The 12,258-nt window shown below is 42.2% G+C and overlaps 1 protein-coding gene across 8 annotated transcripts in view; it reads right to left on the reverse strand.

The window, feature by feature from the left end:
* Window positions 1-12,094, reverse strand: part of SLC22A16 (solute carrier family 22 member 16) — a 33,360-nt gene extending 21,266 nt beyond the window's left edge. The window contains exon 1 of one of the 8 annotated variants that reach the window (XR_014582101.1): window positions 9,419-11,554. Coding sequence is in view for 5 of the 8 variants with exons in the window: in XM_083830430.1 (XP_083686556.1) it covers window positions 9,419-9,771 (353 nt within the window). In the remaining 3 variants the exon portion in view is untranslated. Of the gene's footprint in view, window positions 1-9,418; window positions 11,555-11,589; window positions 11,777-11,822; window positions 11,846-11,901 lie in introns of those variants that run through there. The other 7 variants (XM_083830427.1, XM_083830431.1, XM_083830428.1 and 4 more) reach the window with 7 other exon arrangements.
* Window positions 12,095-12,258: the final 164 nt, after the last annotated feature.

A 12,258-nucleotide genomic window follows, 5' to 3' on the forward strand; every position in this document is an offset into this window, starting at 1 on the left:
CTTCCCTCCTAGGTAGGGGTGGTTTAAACTATGCAAAGACTTGGTCTCAGCCCACATCAGCAAAATGGTCGTTTCCAGAATTGGTGTTCAGAGGAAGAAGATGCTGTGTTGGATGCAGATAAACACACCAACGGCACAGATGCAATAGGAATAAGAAAGCCTGTAGAAATCCGGGGTGCCCCAGGATCTATACATCATCACTAGTGGTAATGTGTGCATCAATATGCACTCACTGAATAGCAGCCACCAAAACATTCTTACAATCTTTTAGAACTGATTTTCTGAAGAACTCCAACACTTCTATCCCAGCTATCATTTCTTTATGGATCTGTATCTAGGCATCAGATGAGCAAATTCACTCAAAGTGAAGTGATGCCAGCATTTGTTGAGTGGTATGACAAACGCTTTCCATTCATCCAAACAGCCTTTTCTCATATACTTTTTGTCCATATGCATCATTTTTACATTGTCTGGAAGAGTCATTAAAAAGACATTGTTGCCAGCTACCAGAACAAACTGGTATCTGAGATATGTTTCCTATGCTTGGGTTTCAAGGTTTTGCAAGAAGAGTACCATTAATTTTCATACTATCTTTTGGGAATGTTTACCTTTAGCAGTGGCTATGGCAGGTCCTTTTTATTGCACTGTCTATCTATGTAAATGACTCTTGACATGCACACAAACACAAGAAGAAAACTCTGCTTAAATTAAAGCAAACAACAAAAACCTGGTTTGTAAACTCCAGTGTAATGTCAAATAAAATTCATTCCATTTTATATACCCTAAGAAATGAGTACAAGGATGGCAAAGTAAAATTTTATTGCAAATCCTGGAAAAAAAGATATTTTCTACTCAAAACCTTTACCAAAAAGAGGAAGTGAATTCTCTCTTTTTGCCATATTACGAATATATTTCTGATATTTGTTTTCCTCTTCCACTGCAGCAAATATAAGTCAGTCATCAGAAGATTCCAATAATTACTGCCTCTGAAAGTTTTTTGCTTCTCATGAAGTCTCCTCCTGATTTTGTTTTTATATGTTTTTCTACATAAGTCTGAAATTTAAAGAAAATCAAGATTACTTTCATTTTCTTGTATTGCATTACTTGATTTGAGGTAATTGAATGCATCCAATTGCTAATTACACAGTGCTTCAAAACATATTAGGAACTCCTTTTTGAACGTTGATTCAAACAAATCACATTGATTTCTAACTTTCTTCAGGTCAACCTTATTTTTGATGATCAAAGTCAGCATGAAGCACTTTTTTGTAATTTTTGAGCATTTGCACCCACCCAGGTGCCAGCAAAGCAGCCCCCCAGCTGGCGGTCGTGGCGCCACTTGGGGCTGCAGCAGTTATCGGTGGAGCACTGATCGATCACAAGAGGAGCAGGGCTGGCAAGCGGGGATGGACTGCTATTGCAACAGCATGACAAACGCCTTCCAGTGGCAATGCTGGAGCCTTCCAATTTCATTTTAGTTATCCACTTGTCCTTTCTGCCCTACGTGTCTCAAGGACATGTACCAGGTAATTAAATTAAAAAAGAACATGACCATGCAGCTTTTAAGTTATTTCAGTTTGGTTTGGAATTATTTGGATCGGTGCTAAACACAGTGGGTAACTGTTCAAGAGTAACTGCTTCCAGCCCTGTACTTTGATGCTTCCTTTCCAGGAGCAGCATTTGTATAAACATCTACCATTTAGAAATTCAGCGTGTACTCCATCTGCATAATATATTAGTAGCGTTACTTCTTACAGGGAAAACTGAATTCTAGTATCTTCAGTAACACTGTTTTCTTTTGGTCAGCCTCTTTTTTGGGGAAAAGGCAAACTATGTCTTTAATTCCCTCCTGTGCTGTAGTGTTTCCATCAGCTTACGTAAGCAAATCATTTCACGCCACAATCCCTGAAGTGTCTACTAGAATTTAAATGTTTTTACTGAGATTCCACCCAATTATAGGCAGAAGCACGACTTCGTGTATAAACTGTTAGCATGTTTCATTCCTCCTTTCCACTTCATGTGTTTTCAGATGTTTTCTGCTGTTTAACCTGATTACACATAGCACTAACTTTGTTCAAACTATGGAAGTTTATTTGATCTGATTTTTTTCCATCTTTGGTCCTGAAATAAAACTCATCAGTTTTCATACGAATTCTGTGCTTACTTGTTTATGTATTCCTATGCGAGACCACGCCTGGTGTAATTGAAGGTACAAATACACGGAATGAACACTTGCCATTGCAGTGATTAAATGATGCTCCTTAAGAATTGTTTCTTTGGTCCATATTCATAGCAAAGCCTAACAAAATCTGGATGGAGACAGCTCATTTTCAGTCTTAATTCTACATAAATTCTCTTGCCATGCCACACATTGTTAAGCAATAAAGCCTATAAATTTCTATATAGGAAATCTCATTCCTCCCCACTTGGAAAATGATTATAAAGTTTCTCATTCTTCACAGGTTTTTGAAAGATCTCATGGGAAAAGGCAAAACAAGTAAGAAATCTGCATAATCAATTCAAGCATACTGGATGCCACTTTCCTAGCATATGTTTATAATCATTCTTGCATATACTAGTATATTCTGAGTTTTCACTTAAAATAATAAAGAATATTAGCTCTACAAATCAAATTATATTTAAACCATTTCTGTAAGTTTCTTTCTTCCTTAATATAAGCAATAATTTTATCCATAACATTACTTTTGCAGCCAAGAATATTATTAAGATGACCTAGGCCATTTCTGTGGACTGCATAAAGCCTTGTATCACCTGGGTAATGGGGCATTTTACTATCCCTGGCTCCCTTTGAAACTTTTACAGCGTTATGGTGTTAATTGTGACTTTCAACACAGTAAGTCGTCATCAAGAGCAAAACAGAAGAGCTAAAGCAGGTACATTTAATGTCTAATATCTTTTTAGGAATATTTCACAAGTAGAATCACTTCAGATGTTATTAGTTACACTGCAGAAATTAAGTGCTAGATAATACAGTGCCTTGTAAAATTTGAGACAACATATAAATCAAAGTATTGCTTAAGGAAAAGCAAATCAATTTCAGCCGGAGATTCTTTGCTGCCAAAGACAACACAGCAAGTTGCAATTCTCCATGCATATAATTCTACATATGTAATTCTACAACTTGAAGAAAGGGAGTCAGAGCAATCTACACTGTGATACGGTCTACATACTTTGTTAAACTTGTCTCTTGGCTCTTCCAAGGTCAGATGGTCCATCCCACCCATGTTCCTACTTCTCAGCCAGGTTATTATCCCCAACGGGCTATCTTCTCCAAGAAAAGCCAGGTTATCTCTACACCTACATTAAAGAAGGTTTCTGAGCTCAAGAGGACAGTCAGCTACTTTTGCAGGCTCACAGCTCACCTTCCCTCCAAACTGCCCCTACTCACTGTAAATGTGCAGCCCACTCTGATTAGAAGTCCTCAACCGCTTTTCCCTGAATGGTCATGGGAATCTGCCCCATAACAAGACACAATTAAATGATTAATTCCCACTGGGGAGTTTTCAGTTTGTTTTGTTTCGCCTAGCAGCCTGGTCATGAACTTCTGTCCAGTTCTTATTTCCTTAGACCCCTTCCAGTTTCACTGTTGGATATTGGTTCACCTAACCTAACTGTGACTTCACAGGACAAGAAATGTATTTCTGCTTTCTCTCTTCTGAGATATTTACATCGTCGAGTATATACAATATTATGAAATGTCAAAAGTCGATTTAATAGATTTTGGATATTTGAAATACTGCCTTTCATTTTAATTAGACAGAGAGCTTTTTCACAACCTCTCCAAAGAAGAAAAGTCAAAATCTTAACAGCATTATTGATCTTTCCGAAGAAAAGATATTTTCATTAGTTTTATCGGTCATTTGTCTCTTCCATCACCAACAGACTGATTTCTTCTATACTGTTCTTGATTTCTTCATGGAAAGCAGACAACATTTCTATTTCCTGTCATTCGAGGAAAATGATTCTACCACCTTTCTCATTAAACTCTAAAAATTAATTTAACTTAAAAACAAAGAAATCCAGATGATAGATTTCACTGTTTCCAAGGCCAAGAATGCACTTTAACATCTTACTAAACATATTCTGCAGTGTTCTTTTATCTGCTTATACCTCCACGGTGGAGTCAGGTGCTTTCTTTGAGTCTTTCTCTTATGGTAAAAGGGAGTGATCTGGAATAATGCTGTTTTCAAACCTTACATAAATATTTATAAGAAATACATGGGGCTCCCATTCTCCAAAAGAATCCAATAAAAAAGCTGTATTCTGCTCAGACCTGCCAGGACTCTTCTGCACAGATCTGGTTTTGTACCATCCGCATCCGTTCAGAACAGAGACCAAACAGAGCTCACTCAGCTCCACCGATCTACAGAGGACTGCGGTTCTCCAAGGAGCCTAAAACGCAAGTGTCAGCGACAGGAGGTTCCAATTGCTCTGACCCTGGACCAAACACAAATTCTCTCTCAGAAGGGTGGAGCTGAAACAAGTTTCTTGGTAATTCCCAGCTCTGCTGACCTAAGCCAGTTCCAAAGATCTAAACAGCAGAAAAAAATCCAAATGGTAATTTGTTTTGGAGTCTGAGACATGAACAAAAGTTATTTTAATGAAATGTGGTCTCATCTGTATAATTTCACCATATATTCAGTAGCTTTGTGTCAGAAAATGCTTTTGGATATTGCTTATCTTATTGCTTATTTTCCACCTTTCATATTTGACTTTCTCTCTAGTACTAGACAGACATTCAAATGAAATACTACTTCATAGATACGGTAACATTTACTTATTGAGCAAAGGCTAAATGAATAGTATCAGTAGTATTTTCTAACTTTTCACCAAGGACACAAAGATCTATTAGCAATTTAAGAGTTAAAAAAATGTATTTTTGCCTACTTTGTAAGTTTTAAATGGCTGTATTCATCTTCCTTTTTTTCCTTTCCATGAAGTCAGTTGCAGGTTTTGATTCCTCACTTTCCATCTTTTCAGGGCTCCAGTGTTTTCAGAATTGGCTTGACCTCTTTGCTCTGATCTTAATGCTCTCAAATCAATCTCTGGCCAAAATCAATCTTTCCTGGAATTACCTGTATTCAAGGAACTGACAGCAGGTATTGCTGATGGAATGCCAACAAGGTGGCAAGCACTGTAACAGCCGTACAGTCGCATACCTGACAGTTTTCTGGTATCTGACATTCAGCAGAGCTCAGGGTACCTGCTTTGAGTTGTCTTGAGAGAAAGATGTTGGCTAATACTGCGACGCAGAAAGCGTGCTGCCAGAAGCATCTCCCACATCCCAACCTCCTAGCTAAGCCTTAGTTAGTTAATATAAGTTGAAAGTGAAGAATCTGGATGTATACTGTACACTTGGATGCAATATACGGTATACAGTGTGCAATCCAAATACATCTGTAATTCTCTAGATCCCCTTTTCACTCAATGAGGAAGCACAGACAAATCAAGGTGCAGCATACATCCTGTCCTAAAGCACTCACTGAAAGTGAGACAGATGAATTATGCCCTTAAAGGGTATTCTCCCCCTTGACAAGGTGACTAATGCAGGTGTCTGAAGTTTACACTGTACACCTGTAAAGTCAGTGAGATGAGCTCACTAACTTTATTTTATTTACTCTATTGAGCCTTGATTTGAACAGCTAACTTCCCTGTACAGCTAGCACAGACTTACACGGATGGATCAGGTGGGAACCTAGATCCTTCCAAATCTCCTTCACAGCTTAGAGAGGAGAAGGTTGCAACGTGGCTGGAAAAGGCCAGGCTACATCCATCCATGGAGACAAGACATTGAAGTGACACTGAGCCCCATCCAAAGCGTGGTGCTGACTGCTCTCCGTAGAGCAGCAAATTACTCCCAGTTTTCTGAAGCATCTTTTTGTATTCTGTTTCCTGCTGTCTTACCGGCCTTTTCCATCTGTTCTCCAGGCTGCGGCCTCTACTCCTGTCCCAGCACCACTGCACCTCCGATGCTGCTAGCTAATAGTAATGCCTACAAATAACAGGAAGAGGAATCCCAGCTTCTCCTCTTAATGAAAACATTTTCTTGAGGAAAGGGTTCAGTCTCTGATCCAATGGATCGTGCTTCTAGATTCCTCAAACCACCTTTTTGTTGCACGTGAACTTCAGAGAACACCTGGTCTGAGTGAGCTAGGCATTACGATTTGGCTGTCAATGCATGATATGAAGGTGTAAATTAGCTGTCTAGGTAATTTCAGTATTTTTCAAGGAGATGAGACTTCTCCCCAGGTATGTGGACAATCTGTCAGATCAATCATCATTAGTACTTATAAATCTCTGTCTCATTTGTCTTCACACTGTTTCTAGTCTTGCCCTTGTAACAGAGACCTCAGTTGATATTTTCTGTCTTGCTATTTTTTCCATATTTCTGAGAAATTGATAATCTCATGTTCTTGCTCAGCTACTATAGCTTAATACCTCAAGCCACCTGAAATGAAACATCAGCTGGGTACATATTTCAGTCCCATTCTCATTGCATACAGCAAGATGGCAGCACAGAAAATTTCACGGCATGTACTGAAGGTTTCTGGGGCCTTAGACAAATTCTCTAAATATCCTACTTGAATCATTTCACTTCCCACAGTAAACTGGTCAAACTTCTTGTGAGTAAGCCCTTTCATAAAACATGTCCTTCCCACTTTTGAAAACCTCTGTGCAGTTGAAAATCATGACAATTATGAGAAAATTACTGGCAGAGCTTTTATAGAAGCAATGGAGCTTTCACAGGAGTGACATATCACGCACCAAATTACAGAGAACACACTGTGCAGTGCCTTGCATGTTTAGTTTTTATTCATACCATAATATTTGGGGACGAAACAGCTGATCATCAGCTCCTCGATGCGTGTGATAATCGCCTCATGCTGTCATAACTCTGTCCATGCTACAGCTTTGTCTAGAAGCCACCCTGGCGGGCTGCCGACATTTCAGAGGTGCAATCTGAATCTCAGCAGCTGGCTTACAAATCTTAACCGATTTACTATCTTTTGTGATTCTACGATTTTCTGTTCTTGTGACCTACCTTTTAATTTACTGTTATAATCCCCTTTTTCACTCCAGACACGGGTGGGGTGAGGTTGCCAGCACACTTGGGTGCAGTACAGTTTTGTCTATGCAGATCCTGTGCTAGACTGCCTCCAGTATGACCCGGATCCCAGCAAATGTTTTTAGCACCCCTTGCAGACAGCACTGCTAGTGATCGTCACATTACCTAGGGGCACTTGCCAGTATCCATCTTTGGTTCTGAGCCCTGAGAATATTTCTACTTTTGCCTAGTCAGGCATAGATAATAAGAGCTTTGTTTAAGCTGCTAGAGTTTACTCTGTGAAAACACATGGCTTGTCTCACTTCTCCAAAGCTATTATGATGCTATGCAACCAATGGGATCGAGTACGCTTTGCAAAATATCCAGACACCAAAAAAAAAAAAAAGTCAAAACAAAATGAAAAAAAAAACCAAACAGTTCTTACTGAAGCAGAGCTAAGTCCACTTATTTTACCCTATGGGCACCTGAGACGAGCACAGGCTGATTCAGATGTTATAATATAGTACAGTTATAAAGCTGAAGAACATTTATCAAGCATTTCTGACAAACACCACCCCTGACTAGGAGCCAAAGGAGGACTTAGATTTGAGATTCTTCTCTCTGGCACATTCCAGTAAACACAAACAGCTGTCCACTGACACAGTTTGAAAACCGAATGACAGATATGTTGCTATAAATTTGTCCACTGCATAAAGTACCTAGCATGTAGGGGAAAAAAGTTTTTCCAAAAGCAGTACCTATACCACCAGTATTTTGATCACCTTTGGGGAACTACTCAAAGTTTAAACAGGAATTCACATTATTTTGTTTACTAATATCAATATTGCGTAGGATGCATTAAACACTAAATGTATTAGTATTCAGAAAATGCTTGTAATGTTTCTGTCTTTAAAGTAAAAGCAAATCATCTTTTCAAATGCTGAATATGATTACCTGCTTCTCCATATTAGCTTGGAAAAGAAAAAGTGATATTTTTGCATGTGCAGCAGGAACACTTCTCAGCTTGAAAACGTATTTCTGTTGGGGAAAAACCTTTCAAGAAATCTATAAAATACATGAATTTGAAAAATCATTGTTTTAAAGTATTCTTCTTTTCTTTTTCATGAAAAGAAATGAGTGAGCATGTTCTCTGAGATACTTGGGACTCTGGTATTTGATACACACCCAAAAATTCCTGGAAAATTCCTGAAAGTATCATGTACACACCATGGTTTGCAGAAGACATAATCAGATCTCCACAAGAGCTGGAAGCTATGAAACAGGAGAGGGAATAAGGGCATCAGCCTGAAAATAGGAGCCTGGAAAAGTTCTGAGATGTGAAGACAGATGGTTTAGTGAAGGCCTTTAGAAATGAACGAAGAACTCTACAAAGTGGAGAGATGAGAAATGGTGTTAGCACCAAGTGTTCAAACATTGCTTTTATGGCACTGACCAGCAGGGACTGCATTGCAAACATCCATTGAAAGAATCTCTACAAAAGTCAAGGCAGTCTTTTACGAGCTAAGCATGGTCTACGATCTATTTATGCACACTAGAAAAGTTCCAGGGCAATTAACAGAAAACATTGAAACTGTTGGAAAATGTGGTCATCTCTCCTGGACTCCGTGTCTGGATGGAACAGGTGGGCACCCTGTCCTGCTTCTCTCCTTTCCCCAGTGCTAATCCTGGTAGGGGTTGCTTCTGAAGTCCAAACTGTAGCAGCTCCACTGACTGGGCAACAAGCTCATATAAGGCAACGACGTGAAGGTGTTAAAGGCTGAAGAAATGCACAAACATTTCACTAAAGATGAAAAGCAGTCATTGCTAATTTGTTAAATAGCCTAGCTGCTGGTACAATACTTCATTTATAAAACCAATATTTGAAAATCTGGCTAACTTCATTTTGTTAAAAAAAAAAAAAAGGATAGTTTGAAAGGAAAGACAATTTTTTAAAAGATTCTGGAAATATTTCATTACAAACCTTGGTAATAGTGTCAGTGACACCCAATTATCCCCTCTTTCCCTGACAATTTCCACCACCCATGTTTAGCTAAAGTGAGAGCCAAGCTGTGAAAGCTGTAAATCACAGAGGAAGCTCTTTGTACCATGTAAACTGCACCTCATGGCTACTGGAAGTCAAATCCTTGCCCTCTGGCAGTGAGAGGCACTTCACCAGATTTTTCTCTAGACATCTATTCCATATTATGTTATGTCCCCGCTCAGCACCTTGTGATGGTGTAGATGAGAGGTGCAAAATACATAGCCTGTTGACCACAAGCAACCAGGTAAGTAAGGTCTGTGCCCTGCTGGTAGTCTAAAGCCACTGAACTTCTTACAATCCCTTTGGCTTACCCAGGAGCATGGTGTGCGGGCAGGTCCCCAGTTATCCACCAGGAGCCGGCAGGTCCAGGAGCAGCGTGCTTGCTGCAGGCCACCCAGCAGACGCTACCTTTGCAGGCCTGCAGAGCTAGCAGGGCACAATGTGCTGTGCCAGCAGCCCAAGGCCCGGCTGTCACTTCTTGACAGGACAGAGAGGGGCTGGGGAAGCTGTGGGGCAGTGAGGGAGAGCCCACAGGGACGGCCTGGCAGCAGGTGCTGCTTGGGAGAAGGATGCAGTTTGATGCAGGTAAATCGGGAGCCTTGAGGTCCGGCAGCTCATTAGAGATGAGGCCTCTGGAGGCAGACAGGACTTTTTTTTTTTTCATTTACCTCTGCAACAGTGAGTAGCGATCCCACGCTCCAGAGACAGACTCAAGAACGTTTAAAACAACCGTCCTGAATTTATGGGCCACAGATGTTCCTCATGCCCAAATTCAAAGATGAGCTGCAGGGGTGGCCTCTGCGAGCAGAGCCCAGGAGCTGCCCCAGGTCAGATCAGAGCCAGCTGCAGCTGGCTCCAAAAGGCCCCCCCTTTCAGTTTTTAATTTTGTTTCTCACCATCACATTCTGTTTTAATTAGAAATCAATTAAATTAATCTTCCCCAAGTGGAATCTGTTTTGCCTGTGACAGTAGTGAGTGAGCAGCCTCCCTGCCTTTATCTCAACCCACGGCTTTTTTCATCTGATTTTCTCCCCCTGCCTTGCTGTGGAGTGGCAGTGAGAGAGCGGCCGGGTGGGCACCTGGCGGCCAGCCCAGGGCAGCCCTCCACGCAGGCATACAGTCTTCCTTTAATGGCAAAGGAAACAGGAGCTGTTCCACTTTCATGCCTGTTTGTGCACGTCTCGAGACCCCTCTAAGAATTACAGCATCACTGAGACTTCTGCAGGAGAGTCTGATGGAAAGCAAGATGTTGCCGGTATACGTGTGAATGGCAATTCTGCAAAGTGGAAGGCTCATACATTATATGTATGTGTAATTATGTACATATAATATTATAGCTATATATATAATGCATACATGCTCTCTCCAGATATATATTTATCTAAACAGCTGGCCATTCTTTACTGCATCTGTCAGAGTTTAAGATAATCAGAACAGTCCCCAAATACTTGGACTGCTCACAGTCTGGCTGTGGCAGATCAACCAGATCTATGCGTAGTGCATGGCTTACGTGGGCCTTGTGAGAATTGCTGGAACTGAAGAAACCATTGATCACCTGTGACTGTCACAGTCATGCATAAATACAAACTCATCAGAACTTACTTCAGTTACAATTAGGAATATATGTAGCAGATGTTTTATATGTAGTACATTTATCTAGCAGTGTTGAAGGACTAAATAGATATTTTTTTCCACATTTTAAAAATAAGTTCATCTACTGTAAGCTCACGTTATGTTTACTTTTAGCGTGTGGTCTTTGAAATCTTGAACAGCCGTAAGTATAACATGGCTGCGTGCATTTTGGTAGTCTGCAGTTCACTGAAAGGTCCTAAAGCGAGGTTATTGTTGTAGAATTATTCTCCGTTTAATTGCAAAATGCAGTTTTATCAGTACTTCAGATAAAGTTTTCAAATGATCTCAATTAGGAAAATTACTTCACTGGAAGTAACTACTTTCAAGTTATTTCAGCAGAGTAAGGTGCTTGTTTTTCACAAACAGCACGCAAGACAGAAGAGCGACTGCACCAGCAAAATAAACTGTTTGCTAGGAATCCTCTCCTAGCTCACACAGAACAAAATATTTTGTTGCTGACCCAGAACTGATAATGAATGAGATATTGTTCAGATGGCTATGCATGTAAATCACAACTTGGCAGATTTCATTTTAAACCGAGATCCCAGTTAAGCAAAGAAAAGGTCTTTCCACACTAAACAACTACAGAGGTTATCGGTACCCGCTGACACTGCTTGCACGTGATGTTAGGAGCCTACGCTGCTGCGGAGCACAGGTATGCACCTCTACCATTAACAGGAGCTCCAAAGATTTGCTGAGAAGAGTGCTGCCTGCCCCTGATGGGGAGCAGATCAACACCGTGGTATGGGCTAGCCCGCTGGTGAATGAGCCAGAAAGCACAAAGCTGTAACTCAACAGCTTCAACTCGTGGGCGAACTGTGACACGAGGGTCTGCTCCAGCAGGACGCACCTGCAAAATCCACGCTGATCAGTGCATCAGGACGGCACGCGACAGAACCCACGGAGGGTCATACGCCTTTCAGTCGTGCAAGTCATCCATGCTGAGGTGTCATTTCCGTGTCAAACACTTCTTTTCCATCACCTGCTCTACCCAGAGCCTCACCCCCACGTCTCCCACACCAGCCCTGTCCATGGCTGCAGAAGTACGCACCCCCCAACATCCGTGCGCCCCACCTCACAAACCTAGGCTTGTGTGTGCATCACCCCACTTATCACACGAGTGTGTCTGTGTGTGTCTGTCCCCGTCCGTCCACCCCGGTACCTGCCGAAGTGTCCCAGGGAGTCGAAGAGCCGCTCGGAGCCGGGAGCCATGGCGGGACAGCCGCGAGCCGGGAGCCTCAGCGCCGCGCTCCCGCCGGTGCCCTGAGGAGACACCGGGAGCGGCCCGGCCCCGGCCCCCCGCCCCCTGCACGGCCCCGGCCCCGGCCCCGGTCCCGGCCCCGGCCCCGGCGGGGCACCGCGGCCCGCCCCGCCCCGCCGCCGCCCCTGCCCCGGGCCCCCCGCACCCCCGCCTCGGCTCGGCCCGGCCCCGCGCAAGGTGGCGGCTGAGGGGCGCCCGCCCAACGGTCGCGCCCCAACGGTCGCGCCCCGCCGCCAACCGTCCCTCGGCCGCCCCCCC

Source organism: Anser anser, assembly GCF_964211835.1.
Source record: "Anser anser genome assembly, chromosome: 3".
Classification (NCBI taxonomy): Eukaryota; Metazoa; Chordata; class Aves; order Anseriformes; family Anatidae; genus Anser; species Anser anser.